Source organism: Salminus brasiliensis, chromosome 6 (genome assembly GCF_030463535.1).
Source record: "Salminus brasiliensis chromosome 6, fSalBra1.hap2, whole genome shotgun sequence".
NCBI lineage: Eukaryota > Metazoa > Chordata > Actinopteri > Characiformes > Bryconidae > Salminus > Salminus brasiliensis.
In genome coordinates this window covers 38,791,595-38,811,305 of record NC_132883.1, presented here as the reverse complement: position 1 = coordinate 38,811,305, position 19,711 = coordinate 38,791,595, and the positions used below count along the sequence as shown (strand labels likewise).

Genomic DNA, 19,711 nt, shown 5'->3' with positions numbered 1-19,711 from the left:
TTCTCTGAGACCAGAATATACAACTAGAGCTGTTCTGAGTTATGAAGTATTTTATTAAAACAGAGATTAAAACAGCATATCACTGTTCCATTAGAAAACATTTTACAACTGGAAAAGTGTTTTCCACTTTTTGCATCAATATTGTGAGTAAAACAGCTCAAAGATCTGCGAAATACGTAAATTAGGCAAGGGAGATGTCGGCCTACTGCCTACTGCCCATTCAAGCTGCTTACTTACTTTTTTGAATGATATGAACAAAAACAAAAAGAAAATAATTTATAAATATTTTAATATAACGACTACATAATTTCTGTGAATGAAATCCAGTACATTGGTCACATCTATTATTGACTGCAGCAAAGTAACCAACATACTCTGTACTGGTTGTGAGGTTTGTATTAGATGGCATCAATGGCAAAAGAGCTCGGCTTCTGTTAGTTATTGTGTTTATCCAATCTGATTTAAAAAGAAGGTAACAGTGGATTATGAACAAATAAACATCCAGAACATCCATAACAAAGAACCGAGAAAGAAAGCACAGTGAGTTGATCCCAGAATTGTGCTGACAATCATGTTTACTAGTGTCAAATGCAGTACAAACAAATTTGATTACCAAGGTTTATTAAAATACGAGGCTTGATGATCATCTTAATCATAAAAAAAACAGCTACTATCTTGTGCGTGACAGCATATTTATAACAATCACTAAACAACTCAAAAACAAGGGACTGCGGCACCAATATCTAATACCAATGTCAGTCAATGTCAATCATATTTTTAAAGTGCATGAATAATGTGTTCTCGGCTTTGAAAACATCCTTTTAGAGCCTTTTTACACCTGCCATTAACATTGCGATTTTGGTGATTGGATCACGTTCAGATTTCACTTGTCCACATTAAAGAACTGATGTAATCACCCCCAGTACGCACTGTGATCAGATTATTACTGAATCATAATTCAGTAAATCAAATCTAAGCATATTCAGAGGTGGTCAGAGACTGATCTAGGGTAAACAGAATGCATTTTCTGTGATCGGACTCTGTCAGGCAAGCGGAAATACACCTGTTGACAAAAAATGTTGATTTCTGTGGATCTCCCTCACTCTGTGCTGTGCTTGTTTACCGGTGGATGAGAGCAGCACTACAGAGTTTGTTCCTTTGTGGTTTCAGCAGCCCATCACCTTTCTTACAGAGCTGTTAGGGGAATGTGAGAACCATCTATTGTTCCACTGTGTTGTTTATAGTTTTCCAGAGCAGGAGAACTTTTATGGGAAGTAAAATGGAAATGATGCACGTGGTGATGTGTTTTCTTTCTTACGGGGGAGAGGAGAATAGGATATTGTCTGGTCACACTGGGGATGCATTTTATTGACAAGTGTAAACAGAATCTGGTCAAACTAGATTCAGATAATATCCAGATACAAACCGTATGTTAATGCTAGATGTAAACAGGCCCTTATTTTGGTACATTTGTGTGTGCTGGTGTGCTGGAGTTGAAATATAACAACTGTAGTGTACAAAGAAAGTATTGTAGGAAGAACTGTAGAGATGTCTTTCATTTCTAGTTCATTTTCATTTAATAGAAGTTGTTTTTATACTTTTATTTTTTTATTTTATTAGTAAGTTTTGGTTGGAGACCAAAGGCTTTTTCCTCTTAGTATTTATGTAGATACAGCCAAAGACCAGTGGTTGGGTCAGATTATGTACCAAAAAAAGAAAGTGGGATCAGTCAATCATGATTCGATAGCCAAAAGGTGGGACATCTGGCCTTTAGAAGGTTGAGAAGGTTTCATTAGATATTAGACATGGAAAATAGTGGCAGCAGCTCAGGGCCAGGGCTCTTTCAAGACAAGACAAGACATCCATATTCACCATTTGTGTTGAAATTTGGCCACCGCCTTTAACCCATCTGTAAAGCATACACACCCATAAGTGATCAAACACACACACAGTGGCAGCGGAGCGGTGGGCAGCAATCACTGCGGCACCTGGGGAGCAGGGAGGGTTACGGGCCTTGCTCATGGACCCAACAGTGGCAGCTTGATGAGCCTGGGTTTTAAACCCACAATTCTGTCAACAATAGCCTGGTGCTCTAACCGCTGAGCCACCACCGCCTCATTTCTACTGAGTTTTCATATTTATGGCCAAAACTCAAGGCCTAGCTCTAGTAATCTCAGTTCGCCAGTGGTAGAAGTACTACAAGTGATCTTTGAGCTAAAGTATGGGCAACTTATTAGTAGCTGAGAGATGTTTTTGAGCTTTGGCAATGTGCAAAACAAACTACAGGACAACTAGACAGCAGTTTTAGACAGAACCTTTCACATCTTAATTAAAATGACCAAGCATTTCCCTGTGGCTACCAGAATCTTCAAAAAAACAAGCAGTCCCATAAACTGCCTAAAGCCTAAGCCATTTCAAATTAAACGAACCAGCAGAACGAATCCTTAGAAACCGTTAGCGGATGTGTGCCATCTCTTCCAGGAAGGGCGTCTTCATGCAGCCTGTGCAGAGCTGGTCCATCCAGAGAGGGGCTTCGTGCTGCAGGGGTGTGCGGCGTGGGTAGAAGGTGTAAGAGAGGTCATAGTTCAGCAGGCAGCTGATGGAAGCCATGTAGAGGTCAGAGAAGCGGCACAGGCGGCGGGAGAAGTAGGTGGGGTTGTGGCAGGTGCGGAAGATGCTGCCGAACTGCGGGTTGAAGAGGTTCTTGGTCCTGGCACTGGGTGAGGGAGATGAAGAAACAGGACAGTGGCAGAAATGAGAAGGAAACCGTGAGGGATGTCATGTGGAGGCTGTACTTTAGCCTGGTTAGCTCTCACTGGGACTTACAAAACTTTGGGGTTAATGTCAAGAAACATCTGTGTAAATATCTGTCCAATCTGCTCTTTTTAAGGCTTTCTGTTCGGTTCAGTATCAAACATCTGGGGTGCTGCAGCAAACCCTTGTCAAGTGCTTGTGAGGCCCGTAGGTAGGTTAGCGCTTAGCCTAAAGGCTTACCTATTAGCATTACAAACACCTGACGCGTCTACTTCACTAGAGCCTCATAACCGAGTCGTTTCTCTGGGTAAGGATGTTCTGGTGTTGCTTTCCCCTTAAATTTAGTGCCTTCAACCATAGGTGCAGGTCTTCCTTTTTGTACATGGGGCCTCATAGCACTCCAATATGTGTTGTGTTGGAAAGTTAGTTAGCTTTGCTCCCAATAGCTCTAAATAACATTAAATAGGAATGGTTGGAATGTTGGGTTAGCATAGCTAGCTACTTTATGATCGGTGCCCACAGCAGTAGCTCACTTCAGATTACATTCACTCTGTATAAGAAATGACTGGAAAAATCGACACAAAAGCGGAAGAAACAAGTTAAGGTGGATCATAGCCCCTTATTTCCATGGTGGCACTAACCGTAGTTCTTCTCGCTCCTTCAACCACTCCTGCAGCACCTCTCTGGAGCTTGGATCTCGATACATCTGAACAAAGAGAAAAAATAGATCACGTACGTTTGTGAGTTCCATACTCTATTGTATAAATGCCTTTGGCAGCCAAATGCTACGCCTTACCTGCATACGCTCCAGCAGTCCAGTGAGGGCCTGCAGCCAGGTGAGACTCTGAGCGTACTGCTCCGTATTCACCACCTTCGTCTCCAGCTCCAGCTCAGGAACGATGGCTCCTGTGCGCCAGCCGTGACGCAGCATCAGGTCCTGCATAGTAACCTGCCTTCAGTTTCCACACTACTGGAGTAGATACTCCTCCATAGTGAATGGAGGATGGCAGGTTTAGATTGGCTATAAATCTAAGTAGAGCCTGAAATATCTGTCTGTTAAAAGTGGTAAGTAGGCCATGAGAACCCAACCCAAGCCCTACACATATTTGCGAATGATGTCAGAACGGGCGATTGAGTCTCGTCAAACTGTTCTCAAAACTTAATTTTTTCTCCTTCAGTTCATTTCCTTTGCCAGCATTATGTTCTAAATTAGACCTGGAACCTGGTCCTGTTTCCTCTCAGCTGAGAGTGACTGTCTGGGTTTTCTTCACAACTTTGACAAACAATTAGACTTCTCAGATCTGCACTGAGCTCCTTGGAATTTCCCATTGTACAAACACTTGTTACATGGAACAGAGAAGCTCCCAGCTGTAGTCAATCATCATCATTAAAAGGAAGTTAAGAGGTCTTGGTCCTTTTGTTAAAATAACATAGTTATTTTACATAGTTAATAATCAAAGGGTGTATGAATAATTATGCCCATGCTGATTTCAGAAAATCCAAAAATTAAACATTGTGCAGCATATATTTGGTTTTATTAAATGTGTACTATGTGAACAAAAGTATTGGGACACCTATTCATCCTTTGTTTCTTCTAAAACCAAGAATATTAAAAAGAGTTTATTCAGTTTTTGTTGGAGTAACCGTCTCTACTGTCCAGGGAAGGCTTCTGAACACTGATGTAAAGATTTGATTGCATTCTGCAACAAGAGTGTTAGTGAGGTCAGCATATTGGATGATCACCTCAAACCTCATCTCCAACTCCCCAACTCATCCCAAAAGTAGCACCAACTACAGTTCCACTACTCTACAGCTCAATGCAGGGGGGGACTGTATACCCCTTTACTCTCATTTGCTTATTCTGCCTCAGAAAAGAGCAATTTAACAAAAGGTAAAACATTAAAAGCCCAATTTTGCTGTGACTTTCATGTCCGTGATGAGTGTCTGTAACTCTTCTGACTTTCTGTTCTTAATTTTTCAGACATTCTTCTTGGCAGCTAGCCAAGCCACCCCCACAATGAGTATATGAAAATGAAGGTGGTGCACCTGATTCACACAACCCTGAAATGCTATGCTGGTCATGTGTGAAACAATTGATCATCCAAGAAAAACAAAACATTGTACTAGTGTGTGTTTGTGTGTGTGTGTGTGTGTGTGTGTGTGTGTGTGTGTGTGTGTGTAAGTGACTGTTTTTTTACCGCCAGGTCACTGTAGAGGTGGTCACCAAAGTATAGCACATTGGACCCTCTCCATCCTGTTAGACGGAGGAAGTCAAAGAGGTTCCCCTGCATCACAAACATAAAAGTGTACGATGTGATGAAGACTAACGGTTGTCTTTATGACCAGATATAAAGAGGCCTCTGTAAAAGGAGAAGGGAAAGGAAAGCTAAATGTGATGCAAAATGAATGTCAAACCTGTTTGTAGACTTGACCCTTCTCTAAATTATTGATCTTATCCCACTGGAGGTCCCCTTTGCTATCCAGACGCCTGAATGGTCTATTGAAAAGATGAATAAGGGGATACAGTTACAGGCTTTACCACACTGTCAGTGTTTCCTGCGTTATGCCAGAAATAGCTTGATTAAATTAATGTTTAATTAATTCATGTTATGTAATATTCTGTAACACAGTCTTACATTCCCCAGCCTCACTGGTTTGACAGAATTCCTGCTTTCTTTTAGACATTTTGGGATGTCACCAATGATCTCATACTACATTATCCAACATGCATTTCACTAATATGTCTTACAACCACTAGGAATCACTCTGGAGACTATTGTGGCACAACCCTAGGACTCAAGCAGATGTAGCGATGGTTAGATTTTAAACACAGTGTCTTTATTATTATTATGAGCAGAGTGGAAACTCACTTGGCACAATCGTTGAAGAAATGGGGCTTGTCTGCTTGAACGATGACAACGTCAAAGAAATCTCTCCAGTCTTTGCCTACCATGTATCTCATCCCTTTATCCCTGACAAAAAAATGTCATGTTTGTCAAGAAGCAGAAGTGTATTACATTATAATTACACTTCAGTGCAAAGCCCTAATACTGGAGTCTTGACAGCTGATAGTAGTAAGTGAGCAGGTTTGTGAATAAATGAGTGAGTATGAATAAATGAGTATGAGTATGTGAAGGAATGAGTAGATGAGAGAATATGTTATGATATCTGAGTATGAATAATATGAGTATGAACGAATAAGTATTTAAATATGCAAGAATGAATTAATGGGTATGTGAGTGAATGAGTATATGAGTAAATAAGTATTTGAGTATGTGAGTGACTAAGAATGAGCGAGTATGTGAGTGAATGAGTATTTGAGTATGTGAGTGTAAAGCATGTGAGTGAATGAGTAAATAAGTATTTGTGTATGTGAGTGAGAATGAATGAGTATGAGTGATTGAGTATTTGAGTATGAGTATGTGAGTGTAAAGCATGTGAGTAAATGAGTAAATAAGTATTTGAGTATGTGAGTGAAAATGAATGAGTGAGTATGAGTGATTGAGTATTTGAGTATGAGTATGTAAGGGAATGAGTAAATAAGTATTTGAGTATGTGAGTGAAAATGAATGAGTGAGTATGAGTGATTGAGTATTTGAGTATGAATATGTGAGTATAAAGTATGTAAGGGAATGAGTAAATAAGTATTTGAGTATGTGAGTGAGTATGAGTGATTGAGTATTTGAGTATGAGTATGTGAGTGTAAAGCATGTGAGTAAATGAGTAAATAAGTATTTGAGTATGTGAGTGAGAATGAATGAGTATGAGTGATTGAGTATTTGAGTATGAGAATGTGAGTATAAAGCATGTGAGTAAATGAGTAAATAAGTATTTGAGTATGTGAGTGAGTATGAATAAGCGAGTATGTGAGTGAATGAGTATTTGAGTATGAGTAAGTATGAGTGAGTATGTGAGTATAAAGCATGTGAGTGAATGAGTATGAGTATAATGAGTATATGAATGAGTATGTGAGCATTTGGTGAATGTATATATGAGCATATGAGCGAGTGAGTGAGTGAGAGAGCGAGAGAGTGAGTTCCATGAGGTGCTTCACATCTAAAAATCTGAACTCTTCCAATCACAGGCCAGAGAGCACATTGCACATTCCAGTCCTACTTACACAAAGCTGAAAGGGCTGTTTGTGATGAGGAACAGCTTCTTCCCATGACTAACCAGGCGATGAAGCACTGCGTATGTCTCCTCTCCACGGAGAATGTACTTTTCTGGAACAAAACAAAAACAGATGAAATCTGGCATGAAATGTGACAACAAAGCATACAAAGCCAACTCTGCTAATAAGGAAGGAAATCTTGGGTCAGCACTTTCAGAAAATAAATCACGCTCACTGGCAACCCACATTACCGGGTAAAAGACTGCTTTTAAAGGAGTACAGAAGAATTAAATGAAGGGGAAAAAAGGAAGAAAAAAGACCTCAGAAGGAAAAGGTCAAATTATATCATCTCCAAAGAGCGTATCTTATGAAATAAAACCCAAATGAAAACCAGTTGCCTACAGAGATAAATCATGTAAACGGATTTTCCAGACACTCAATCTGTCGGACACCATGAGGATTCCAAAACACCTGTCCAGGCTACTACCCCAACCTTAAAATAGTTCTGTCCAGCATCAGAAAAGGTTCCACTATTGTTAGGAGTAATAAAAGTCTTTTTCAGTGCTATACAGGACCGTTTTGCTTAGAGTGTAGGGATTTAATAATGCACATGATTTCAAGTTTGGTATTATTTTCTATTGTGTGGTTGGATATGATTGGACTTTCTATGTGTTATACATTAAAAGGTCTTCCACAGACAGCTAATCCTCTGATTAATAACAATTACCAACTTGAGTCTCTGCCGCTACAATTTGTTATGTCAGTGGTTTCCAACTGTGGTGCTGGAAGACCCCCTGATCTGCACTTTTTGGCATTACCAGGCTCTTCCTCATTTAAAGGTGAGTAGAGCACAAACACCTGGGGTGGTGGAGGGGGCCAAGAAGTCTGAAGACAACCTTACCCAGATCTTCCATGATCCACTTGTACATGTAGCCTTTAATGTGCACCATACCAATCGCTTCCTGAGAAGGACAAAAAAAAGGCTGCTGGATTTTTCCAGTTAGAACCAACAACAATGTATTCACATAGAACATAACATCAGTCAACAGCAGTACACATAATACAACACTGAAAACATGCACAGTGTAACATCTCCCAAAAGTGAAGCAATCACAGATCAAGCAGTTCTGCTGTCTATCTGTAGAATGTGCTAATGTGATCCATGATGACTTAACCCCTTAAACCCTGTATGTAAGCCCAAACTTCTTTAATAACTAAATTACTGCCTTAGTTAACATCAGTTTTACAAGCCCTAGAATAGAACCCTCTGGGACGCCATAAGATATGCTATATAAGACAAACAATCGTCAAAGAATCAGGGGTGTTGGGAGCAGGCAAAGCACTAAAATGAACAGGGCAGGGTGCCAGGCTCCAATTTAACAGAAAACCAGTTGAAAATTCAGTTGAAAAAGCACAAGCTGTTACAATCCCACAGCCTAATCAGGACTACAGCCCAGCCTACTCATTAACTACTGCTTACTTGTTTGCTAGACCAAGCACTGCCTGGCTCGTAACTGAAGCATGGTGCTTCCGCTGGAACCCGGATACATTCAAATGAAGGAAAGCAGATAGCAAATGAAGATTCATTCAACTACTCATGCTTAGCCTCATGCATAACCATGATTTTAAATTAGGACCTCAAGTTCTGGCTTTTGAGAGTTCCTCACTTCAGCATTCATTCAGTAGAGACTATTCCAGAACAGGTCTGTATGATTTTCCCTCATGTAGCTTCAACATGGTCTGCTCTGCCCCCAATTCAAGTCCAAACAGTGCAGAGATAACACCTCATCTTCCCTGACAGAGAAAAGCAGATCCACTCTCTGTGGACCATGAAGCATCAGTGTAACCAGAGAACAGTCATGCTGAGCTCGAGGATCTCTTTACCACCGGAGTGTAATGAGAAAAAGCCTTTGTTTGAAGTGCATCTGTAAGACACCCATCTCTTCGCTCATGAACTGGGAAACGTAAACCTGCAGAGCACAAACCACTTACACTTACGAAATGACCCCTGCTCGGGATAGAACACTCGATATCCAACTCACAGAAACCAGAGCCCTGGTTGCATAGTGAGTGACAAGCGGGGATCTCACCACCTAGAAAGTGTTCTAAGGGCTAGTCAGATGTCTTGGAAACCCCATATCCGCCAGTAGAAATCATATGGGATGATTCAGCTGAACAGACTCAATATTTGTTTTTATGGTTTTTATAATCAAAATCATTCAAATAAAGGCAAATTCCACTGATTTTTTAGACTTTCTAAATAATTCATTAGTTGAGATGTAAACAAGTCATTTACAGTGGAATGGTTCATTGTAGAAACACAGATTTTACACCTTATTTTATTTCTTATTACTCTCCAAACTAACCAGAGAACATACACAAGTTTTCTACATTTTATATGTAAAGATGAAAATGATAAAATACTGGTAAATCTGAAATGCCCTGCATTAACAATAATTTGTTGATTTTTTTAAAGTAAGAAAATCCTCTACATGAACTTAAATATGCCATAATTCTCCAATCTCCAAACTTATGCACATGCCACAGTTTTATAAACTGCTTCCCCATATGTTGAATTAAGAGGATAAATGGTAACTGTACATTCATGTATTTATCATCACTGTCCATTGAAAAACATGTATCTCAAAAATGCTTTTAAATTTGAACTACATTTGCAATTCCAAGCAATTTAGAACATTTGTATTGGTCTATTCATCCAGAATAATTCACACAGTGTACGGAGCAGCTACAGGGCTTCAAATGACTGAAAACTGAAAAAACATACAAAAACAGACAAAAAAGGAAATACATGTTTTTCATTGGACAGCAGTAATATAATGTATATTTTTCACTTAGAAACACCATTTACTGTCGTTACATTACTTTTGAGTGTTGTAGCCTTTAATTTTAGAATGATAATATAAAAACTGTATTACTGTAAAACATTTTTACTGTATTAATTAAAACTGTGTCATTTCAGGCATTTTTCCCTACATTTTCCTTTTTTTTGCTGTACTAAAAAGATATTTTAAATATATATATATTATTAAATTATTGTATCTATTGTAATTTAAGCAGTTCCATCAAAATAATAATTCATAAATGTGAATAAAAAAAGACCAAAAAATGGCAACAATAACATTAAACCTTTAAGAACAAAATTCAGTGTGTTACTGATACATCTTGATACAAATCTGATCCACTGCGCACCCTACTGACAATCCTAATTTCTCAAGCAAAGGCACGATTCACAAGTCTGAGGATGTCTGAGGATGGGCATACAGGTCGCTATTCAGTTTTTCTACTATAAAATTCTGCCCACACTTACAGAGACGTCTTTGTACAGGTGCACAGGGTCGTACTCGATGTCGTTGGAGATGAAGTAGTCATTTGCAACGGCCAGAAGAGTCATCTCAGGAAGAGAGAAGACGTCCATAAACTGTTTAACGTTTGGACCCTGAAGACACATATAGAGCAGATTTTTACATTTTGGCATCCCTGGTCAAATTTCTCTTATTGTGAATGGTTAAGTGAGCAGATGATTGTAATGATAGGGGGGTTGAGGCAGGGTGCAAGTTCAAATTATCTTTAGTAATCCTTTTAATATCATCTCTGACAGAAAAAAAATAATCCAGAAGACCAGAGACATTCATAATATAAACACAAAGAAACAAAACCCAACATGAAGACAAAATAACAAACCACAGCAAACCTACATCTACATTTATATCTACAATGCTCGACCAGGAACAGAGCAAACACAGGGGTTTAAGAGCACAAGCCACAAACAGAAACACCTGGGGAGGATAACGAGAGGGCAGGACTACAAAGGAGACACAGGTGGGAATACTAATGACTAGGCGGGGCTAGGGCGGAGACAAGAACGCAAAACTGAGGAAGAGCGGCGCTTCCCTCCAGACGTGTTGGTTGACCGGTAATGTTGAAAAAGAGAGGCTTGCGCACAATTCAGAGGGGGCGTGTGTTGGTACGCCCGCACTAGTGTCGGGGCATTGCGTGCGATGCGGGGGAGAGTATGTACGGGTATTACATACGGTAATTGGAGGTCCAGATTGGGGAGGAAATGGATGAAAAATCTGATAAAATGTGTAAAACGAGAGGACACATCAAAGTCAAAGAGGACACATTTTAATCAAAATAAATGGATTAGATTAGTAATGAAGCACCATACAAAAGGTTTATAGATTTGAGATCTCAGATCCATTAGACCTTAATTATCTTAATCTTCTTATTAGTGCTATGGCTTTATAAATACTCAAATCATGTCCCAAGCATCAGCAGTCCATGGCCTCCTCTAAGCAGCTGCTGAACACTCTGAACATTAAAATAACTGATGGCCACGAATGGTGGAGTGGTGGTGTACTGTTCTACACGTCACAAGAAAATCTTTCCTGGGTCCTCACTACAAAAATCGGTGGAGACATTTTCAGAATAACATTAAAACAGCACTTGATCCATGTATGTACCGAAGTAGAAGCTTTCTGCAAAGAAAAATCGTCCAAGCAAGAAAGGAAAGACTCTTATCTGGCTTCAAAATGCCTTTACTAGCTGTGATACTTGCCAAAGTACTGACCATCACTGTTATAATTAAAAGATCCTTGAGGAACTTCTGGAGGTTCTTTAATTTGAAACGGTGGAGAAACACCTTCGAGGAACCTTCAAGAAAAGGCTTTTAGAAGAAAAAGGAAACTGAAAAACCTCCAAACGTTCCTCAAGGATCTTATACTTTTTACAGTGTGCAAGGTGACCCTTATAAATAAAAGTTATTTTAAAAAGATAAAAGATGAAGGTAAAATAGTAATACTGCATCTTTAGCTTTGTGCTAAAATGCTTAGCTTTTGACAGTAACAGATCATTTAACCAGGGCTTTCCATTTATAAACGACAGCTAGTTGCTGATGTACTGCTGAGCGTTACACAAGCACAGCACCACAACAACAGTCACATAACAATAATCCCACCGACAAAGATTCAAGGATTCCGACTTATTTAGGATTTCATTGATTCCTCATTTGACCTCCCTGCTATCTCCCTCACTGGAATCCACTTTAGCAGACAACACAAAATACACCAACAATAATCATCCTGTCTCTCTGCAGGCAGGGATGCAGACTGCGAAAACAGGAAAGAGGTAGGGGAGGATGTCTCTTCAGGGGGCGTTCTCAGTGTTCTCATAAGCTTGGAAAGAATTTGAGCACAGGACACGAGCTGCTGGATTAGTAGTGGGACACCTCCAAAAAATCTCCCCAAAAATATATATTCCATCGTCTGACTTGATAAACACTGACACTAAGTCCATGTAATCAACTGTAAACCTGCCAACGGTCCATTCACATCTAATCCCAAATCAAAGTACTGTTTCCAAAATGCTGCTTGCATGCAAGCTGGGCATGAACTCTTGCTGATTTAATGAATTGGGAAATACAGATAAAAATATCCTGGCAGCAGTCCAGGGTCTGGCACTATATCTGCTGTTGCAAAAAAGAGCAAGCTGCTCTGAGGCCTGGGCTGCAGGAGAGTTAAGATTAGACATGTTATTCCAAGGTCGCAAAACTCTTATTAAGGGGCCTGTTCAATGTTTTTAGTAAATTTTCTACCATTTCTTACTTTTTGGACTGGTCAGGTTGCAAATTGCCATTCCTCAGTTCATATGTGGACACGGTCACTGTGTATTTACTTTTTGAATGGTGTTGCGTGAATCAGTATATTTACATATCATCGCTGTCTTCAAAACTTTCAATTGAAGTCAATGTAAAAAGATTTTATTTCAGGTCATTTTGGAGCATTTCTATTGGTCCATTCATTATGAAATTTGGAAACAATGTAGACAACTACTGCCAGATTCACATTATTGCAAAAAGTGAAAAGTGGCAAAAATGCCTTTGGATTCAACCCCAATCCAGCCCACAGGATTCAACCAATTATCACCCTCAGAAACCCCTTGATTGGCTGAATGAGGAGTGTTAGATTTGGTTGAAACCTGCAGGAAGGAGTTCTGTAGGAACAGTTAGCGACCACCGCTCTACATCTGTGAACACTGAAATTGACGGACATTGCTAAATACCAGAGCAGTTACTGACCTTTCCATAGAAGCCGCTGACTTGGTTTAGGGGCACGTGGTGTGTTCCCTCATACAGTTTCAGCACCTCTTCATCCGGCACTGGATTCAAACCCCTGTAGTAAGGATTTCTCAGTGAAGTACAATTCAAAGCAGCTTCTGAGAGTGCACACGTTACAGACTCAGCACCCACCTGTACACTGTTCCCAGCTGAATGTAATGGAAGGCATCTATCTTCATTAGAAGTCCCTGTTGAGGACAGCAGGAGTAAACAGGAGGCCAGTTCCCTATTCCCAGACTCAGACATCTGTGGTGCACACTGCCAAGTCACTGGATTTCCCTTATTGCTGAATCCTGTTAACTAGTAATAACCTGCAAACTAGCCAACATGTGTTCAGTATAAGCTCTGATCTACAATCAGCTCCCCGCACCATTGATGTTGCCGCTACTGCTGTAACTGTTACTGCTATTACCACTACTACACTACTACTACCACTACTACTGCTCAAACGTTACTACTACCCTACTACTATTACTACTACTGCTCAAACCGTTACTACTACCCTACTACTATTACTACTACTACTGCTGCAACTGTTACTACTACTATTACTACTACTGCTCAAACCGTTACTACTACCCTACTACTATTACTACTACTGCTCAAACCGTTACTACTACCCTACTACTATTACTACTACTGCTCAAGCCGTTACTACTACCCTACTACTATTACTACTACTACTGCTGCAACTGTTACTACTACTATTACTACTACTGCTCAAGCCGTTACTACTACCCTACTACTATTACTACTACTACTGGTGCAACTGTTACTACTACTATTACTACTACTGCTGCTGATACAACCGTTACTACTACCCTACTACTATTACTACTACTACTGCTGCAACTGTTACTACTACTATTACTACTACTGCTGCTGATACAACCGTTACTACTACACTACTACTATTACTACTACTACTGCTGCAACTGTTACTACTACTATTACTACTACTGCTGATACAACCGTTACTACTACTATTACTACTACTGCTGATACAACCGTTACTACTATTACTACTACTACAACCATTACTACTACTACTACTACTGCTACAACCGTTACTACTACCCTACTACTATTACTACTACTACTGCTGCAACTGTTACTACTACTATTACTACTACTGCTGATACAACCGTTACTACTACACTACTACTATTACTACTACTACTGCTGCAACTGTTACTACTACTATTACTACTACTACTGCTGATACAACCGTTACTACTACACTACTATTACTACTACTACTGCTGCAACCGTTACTACTACTATTACTACTACTACTGCTACAACTGTTACTACTACACTACTGCCACTAGTACATCTACTTCACTAATACCACCATGACACTATTACTACCTCTATTACTACTTTTATTACTAGTATTATTGTTACCACCACCACACAACTACTACTGCTACCACCACGGCACTACGACTACTTTTATTACAACTACTGTACTATTAATATTACTACTGCCTCTACTATCACCACTACTTCTACTGCTAACTACATCACTACAATTACTAGTACCACTACTACTACCACCATCACACTACTACTACAACTACTATTACTATTGTTACTACTACACTACTGCCACCACAATTCTACTACAACTACTACCTACACCACTATCACTACTATTACTACTACAGCTACTACTATTATTATTATTATTATTATTATTATTATTATTAAAACATAAGCTGGTTAATCTACCATTCGTGCATATTACCGGCCTATTTCAGCTTCAGCATGTGAAACATTTTGGGAGCTGTCTTTCTTAATCATTTAAGCTTCTTACTGAAGGAGAAAATCTGTATATCCAGATGTGACTTTGCTTGTGCAGAGAGAAGCCCTGGTGCCCTAAAGCTTAAATCCGAGTCAAGATCCATCATTCAAGGTTTAATCTCTGGAACTAAATTTCCAAGAAGTCCTAGTAATCTTTTGTGCTCATGTACTCACTATATTGTGCCCTTAAATGCTTAGACAGAGCACAGTCTGATATCAGTACATTCTTAGGGGTTTACCTGATGGCTTTACCTTTTGGATGTCGTAGTGAAGGCCCCGTGCAGCGAAGTTGGGGATGTAGTCGTACTTACTGATGCCTTGCGGGTACTTAACAACAAATCAGAAAGTAATATCATCATCATCAAGTAATATGAACTAGGGAAAGTCAGTAAGACAATATTTTATTCTTATGATGATAAACTACAGAACTCAGAACGTGTTCTATTCGTTCACTCATCAGGACATTTTACCCCGATTTAAAGAACAGCAGGAGTTTGCAAAAAATAATTTTCCAAAGCTAAATACATACAATTTTTTTCATTCTCATAGTTCACCTTAAAGTGTTCGATGAGGAAGTCTCGTGCAGTGGTGTAGATCTTGGCATCGAGGGCGTTAGAGTAGAGGGCGAGTGTGTAGTCATAGTCAAAGCCATAGATATCCACCTCTGAAAGACTGACTTCGTTATTGGCATAGATGGTGGACGAATTGAGCAGGTTACACACTCCAGGAGGAATCAGGTCTGGATGAAGAGGGAAGGAGACACATTTTTAGACAGAGAGTAGATCATTAGAAGCAAGGTTAATTTGCACCAGAACAAGACCTAGCTGGATACCCAGCACCTTCCAGGCTAGATCAGGTCTCCAATTTAATGGATTAGGCACCTTTACTCTTAAAAATACAGGTGCTAAAACGGGTTCTTTGAGCCGTGTCATAGAAGAACCATATTTGGCTCCATAAAGAACCACTGTTTTACAGGAGTTGTGAGTATGAAGAACTTTTAACCCTTTAAAGCCAAGCGTATCATATTTGATACATATTTGAGACCCCTGCAACATCAGTGTGACAATTAAATGACGCATCATTTTAAATAAATAAATAAGAAATGACATAAATAAGAAATACAATCAGATACATGTTTTCTGCCCCCTGGTGGATCATTCATGCACTACACACACCAGAAAAATACAAAAATACTTGGGTAAAATTTTAAAGGTGAATCAGAGTAGAAGAGGTTAAACAATTTTGTGTTCTATATATTCTTGTCATATAAGTGTTATTTAAGTTTCTTTTTAAGCAAACTTCAGAACATTTATATTGACTTCTTTAAAAATTTAAAGGTTCTTCACACATATTTTACTCGGTCAAAGACGGTTCCTTATGAACTACCTTTTTTTTTTAACAGTATTGTACATTAAACACATACATTAAAGCAACAATATGGAAAGCAGGCACTTCTTGCTCCTGGGCTCCCACTACAGTTGGGAAGTGTAATTCACGCCTCGAACCACCACTACAGGACATGGTTTTCTGGACAAGCTGAGAGATACAGAACCCTCACTGAAAGTGAAAGAAGCATGTGGACTGAAGTTGTAGAGTAATTTTACACAATTTCACACAAACAGGACTCTGATTACACAGCGTTACACAGTTCTCACGAGTGTTGTCCTGTCCGCTTCTCCAAAGTTACGTGGAGCAGTTGAGCCTGGAGCAGCAAAGCCAGCATTACAGTTCTCCCTATTGCTAGTGGAGCTTCATAATGTATTTGAAGCTGTTATTTTAAGGTAAGAATTTTACACAGTGTTGTGAAAATATATTAGGAACAAACACATAAATAATGTGCAGTTTCACTTTACACCCTTGTTTGGCAGCATGGAGAGAGAAACAGTAATTAAGACCATTTATTCCTTTAAAAGAGCACTGAGCAAAACCTCTGCCTTCTCGCATTCACATCAAGTCTCGATCTTAGCCATGTACTTTTTTGGGGGGGCTCCCGTCAACCAATCAGACTCATCACTCCTCAAGCCCTGGCCCAAATGTGCCACTTTGCTCACAAGGTTATAGGGTTTCGTCTTTTCCTATTTGCCATTCAAAGGAGTGCTCATGACCGCCATCTACGCACCCTAACGGCAGCCTCTGAATGAGGGCCACATTGATGCTGCCTCTTGCCCCAGTGTGACGTGTTCCCAACAGAACCAAACTTCAGCAATAGCTTTTAGTTTCCCCATTTTTCTATTCATGCTTCCATCAGACAGTTTAATGTGATCCATGGCTAGAGGAGGGATTCTACAGGCTGTGTTGATTTCGCTGATTTTAGCACAGACTTTACCTCAGATATCCGGCGTGCTTTAGTGGACAGAGTGCCTGAGTCTGAAACACATCATCTGCCACCATGTTAGTCCCTATTAGAAAGCGTAACACTTAACGGAACACTTTTCTACATCTGTAATTTTAACTCGATGGCTAGTTATGATTAATGCAATAACAACAAATTGCTGACTAGTAAAACATAATTTTTTCAACCCCTTAATGTACGGCCATAAGTACAGTGGGTATGCTCAGGGGTCAATTTAATATAACTGTGCATAATATATGATTAGTCCTGCACTCACAGTCAAGCTCACAGTCACTAGTTCATTTCAGATGTATCATGCTGCGGTACAGCAAAAACAACAACCACCTCTCTCTCCCGTCCACAGGGACACCGCTGGACTGTTGTCATCGATGGGAATACCAGGTAATATCTTGTTGTGTATCTGCACAGTTCAAACAAAGTCCTCTGCCAGGTCAGTGACAGGCCGCATGTCAAAAGAATGGTAAAGGTCAGGAAAGCAGCCAAAAAGGTCTGCCTAAAAATGCATTCCTAAATTTCCTTTTAAAGACACGAAGACAGCGAAATAACAGCAGAATGCCGTTACGCAAACACGCCATGGACACTTGGACACAGTGAAAACACACGGATTACGGAGTTTTCGGGATGAAGTGTTGACTCAGTTTTGTTTCTTTGTGTTTTTCTTTCAGTTTGTTCTCCCTGAGCAATCATAAAAGCAGCAGTTCAGTAAACACAGCCAGATTAAAAAAAGGGTCACTGGCTGTTGCCCAATCTGTCGCCGGACTCTGGGAGAGGACCAAGAGCTGGAAAGTGGGACAGTGACTCATAAACACCATCAAAACACAGCTGAGCTACGGTGTCTCTCTCCTGAACATCTATACACAGCAGGCAGTCTAGGCGGTCTGGAGGGTCATTCTGAAGCCTCAATTTGGGGCTCTTCAGGGATGTTTTTGAGGATTATTATTCTGTTGTTTCACCTGCAGTCTTTTAACAGAGGGTTAGACATCTGCATCCAGGATGTCCTGGTGTTCTGTGGAATTCCCTCTGTGGTTCTTCCCTGCACCCGTGCCACTGGCAGCAACACAACACCAAAGCACGACAGATCCACCCCATACTTCAGAGTTGGCAAGGTGCTCTTTTCATGAAATAACCATTGCTAATTGTGACCAGTCCACAGCAGATATAGATATATAGATACATAGATGTGTATGTATACAATTATATATAAAATTTTGGGGCACATCTGGGTTTGTTGACTTTGGACAAATATAAAATAAAATTAGACTTTTAAATAGGTAATAAAGGTAATACATATAGGTATTATATAGGTATTATAGGCAATAATATAATACATATAGGTATTATAGGTAATAAAGAAATACATAGCATACATAGCATCATTGATGTATGATATGTATTAATATAATTAATTTGAATATTTATAACTATTTTACAGCCAATTCAGGCAATTAAAAGAGAAGTAAGCAGGATTTAGCAGTAAATAGATTCGTTAGTACCGAAAGACCCCCATACCCAAAGACCCCCATACCGTGAACCAGCCGCTTCATCTCACTGTATCGGGCCCACAGGTAGGACCTCTGGTCCACCTTCAGCGCTGTTGAGGAGAAGGACCGTCCGGACACGTTCAGCGCCTCCTCGGAGCGCGCTTTGCCCCCGATCGGGTGTCTGGAGCTCGCAGGTGCAGGTGGAGGCGGTGGCGGTGCTGGTGGTGGCAGTGCGGGCGGAGAGGTGTTTCTGCACACCCCATCTCTGCAGGTCTGGTCCGCAGTGCAGGCGGAGCAGGGCGGTCCACGCTTGCCGGAGAAGGGTCTGTGTCTCCTCGCTAGCGGTGGGGTCCTGCTGCCGCCTTGCCACAGCGAGCGCCCGAGGCCCCCGACTCTCTGAAGGGACATTTTACACCATTTTAGAGGAATGTTTCAGCTCTGAACACCTCGAGGACGATCTGTGGCTACAACCACAGCTAACATCACCCCGCGCGCTCGGTCACTCCCGTAAAGTTTCCTAACTAAGCGGGGCTGAGGGGTGGGCGGGGGGAAGCATGTTGGCGGGGCGAAAGGTTTCCTATTGGCCGACAGCGCTGTCAGTTACCGCTATCAGGCCTGTCTCGCGTTGCTATGACACCGCAGGCAGCTGATTGGGCCTGATCTGGAATTCATGTGGATCCGCGTATTACAGACTGGGCGGGTTTATTCGCGGAGGCCATGAGCTACAGATCAGGTAAAAGCACAGGAGCGGAGTGAAAAGAAAGTTATAGAAGCCGGGTATTACAGAGCTCCTGAAATATCACAGTTTAATAAATCGTACTCTGAATATAATAAATCATTCCATTAATTTAATAAATGTCGTGGCATTTCATGTGGAATGATTCATTATATGTAGGTGATTTATTAAAGTGAGGGAAGGGATTGTTAAATTCAGGGAACAATACTGGGGTTTGTTAAACAGATTATGAAGGTAGAGGGAATGATTTAATTAATTGTTTTCTGACTTTAATAATTTATTCCCTCAATTTATCAAATTAAGATAATGGACTGTTAAGTAGAGGGAATAATTT

General features: G+C 40.3%; 1 protein-coding gene across 1 annotated transcript; it reads right to left on the bottom strand.

Moving 5' to 3' along the window:
- Nucleotides 1–32: 32 nt before the first annotated feature.
- On the bottom strand, nucleotides 33–19,153 carry LOC140557660 (5'-nucleotidase domain-containing protein 2-like). Its single transcript, XM_072682328.1, has 14 exons — nucleotides 18,686–19,153; nucleotides 15,362–15,546; nucleotides 15,060–15,134; nucleotides 13,134–13,189; nucleotides 12,963–13,056; nucleotides 10,194–10,322; nucleotides 7,767–7,827; nucleotides 6,875–6,977; nucleotides 5,625–5,726; nucleotides 5,170–5,251; nucleotides 4,953–5,039; nucleotides 3,551–3,691; nucleotides 3,396–3,460; nucleotides 33–2,716 (listed from the first exon to the last, which is right to left on the bottom strand). Exons 1-14 carry the CDS (start codon nucleotides 19,047–19,049, stop codon nucleotides 2,455–2,457), a joined length of 1,806 nt encoding a protein of 601 aa, XP_072538429.1. The 5' UTR covers nucleotides 19,050–19,153; the 3' UTR covers nucleotides 33–2,454.
- Between the last annotated feature and the right edge of the window lie 558 nt (nucleotides 19,154–19,711).

Excerpts from the sequence above, each read along its gene's own strand:
- LOC140557660 (XM_072682328.1), bottom strand. The coding sequence starts at position 19,049 with ATGTCCCTTCAGAGAGTCGGGGGCCTCGGGCGCTCGCTGTGGCAAGGC. Across the intron at positions 5,727-6,874 it reads AACAGCCCTTTCAGCTTTGT|GGATAAAGGGATGAGATACA; the intron begins GTAAGTAGGACT and ends TTTTTTTGTCAG. Across the intron at positions 5,040-5,169 it reads AGGGTCAAGTCTACAAACAG|GGGAACCTCTTTGACTTCCT; the intron begins GTTTGACATTCA and ends TTTGTGATGCAG.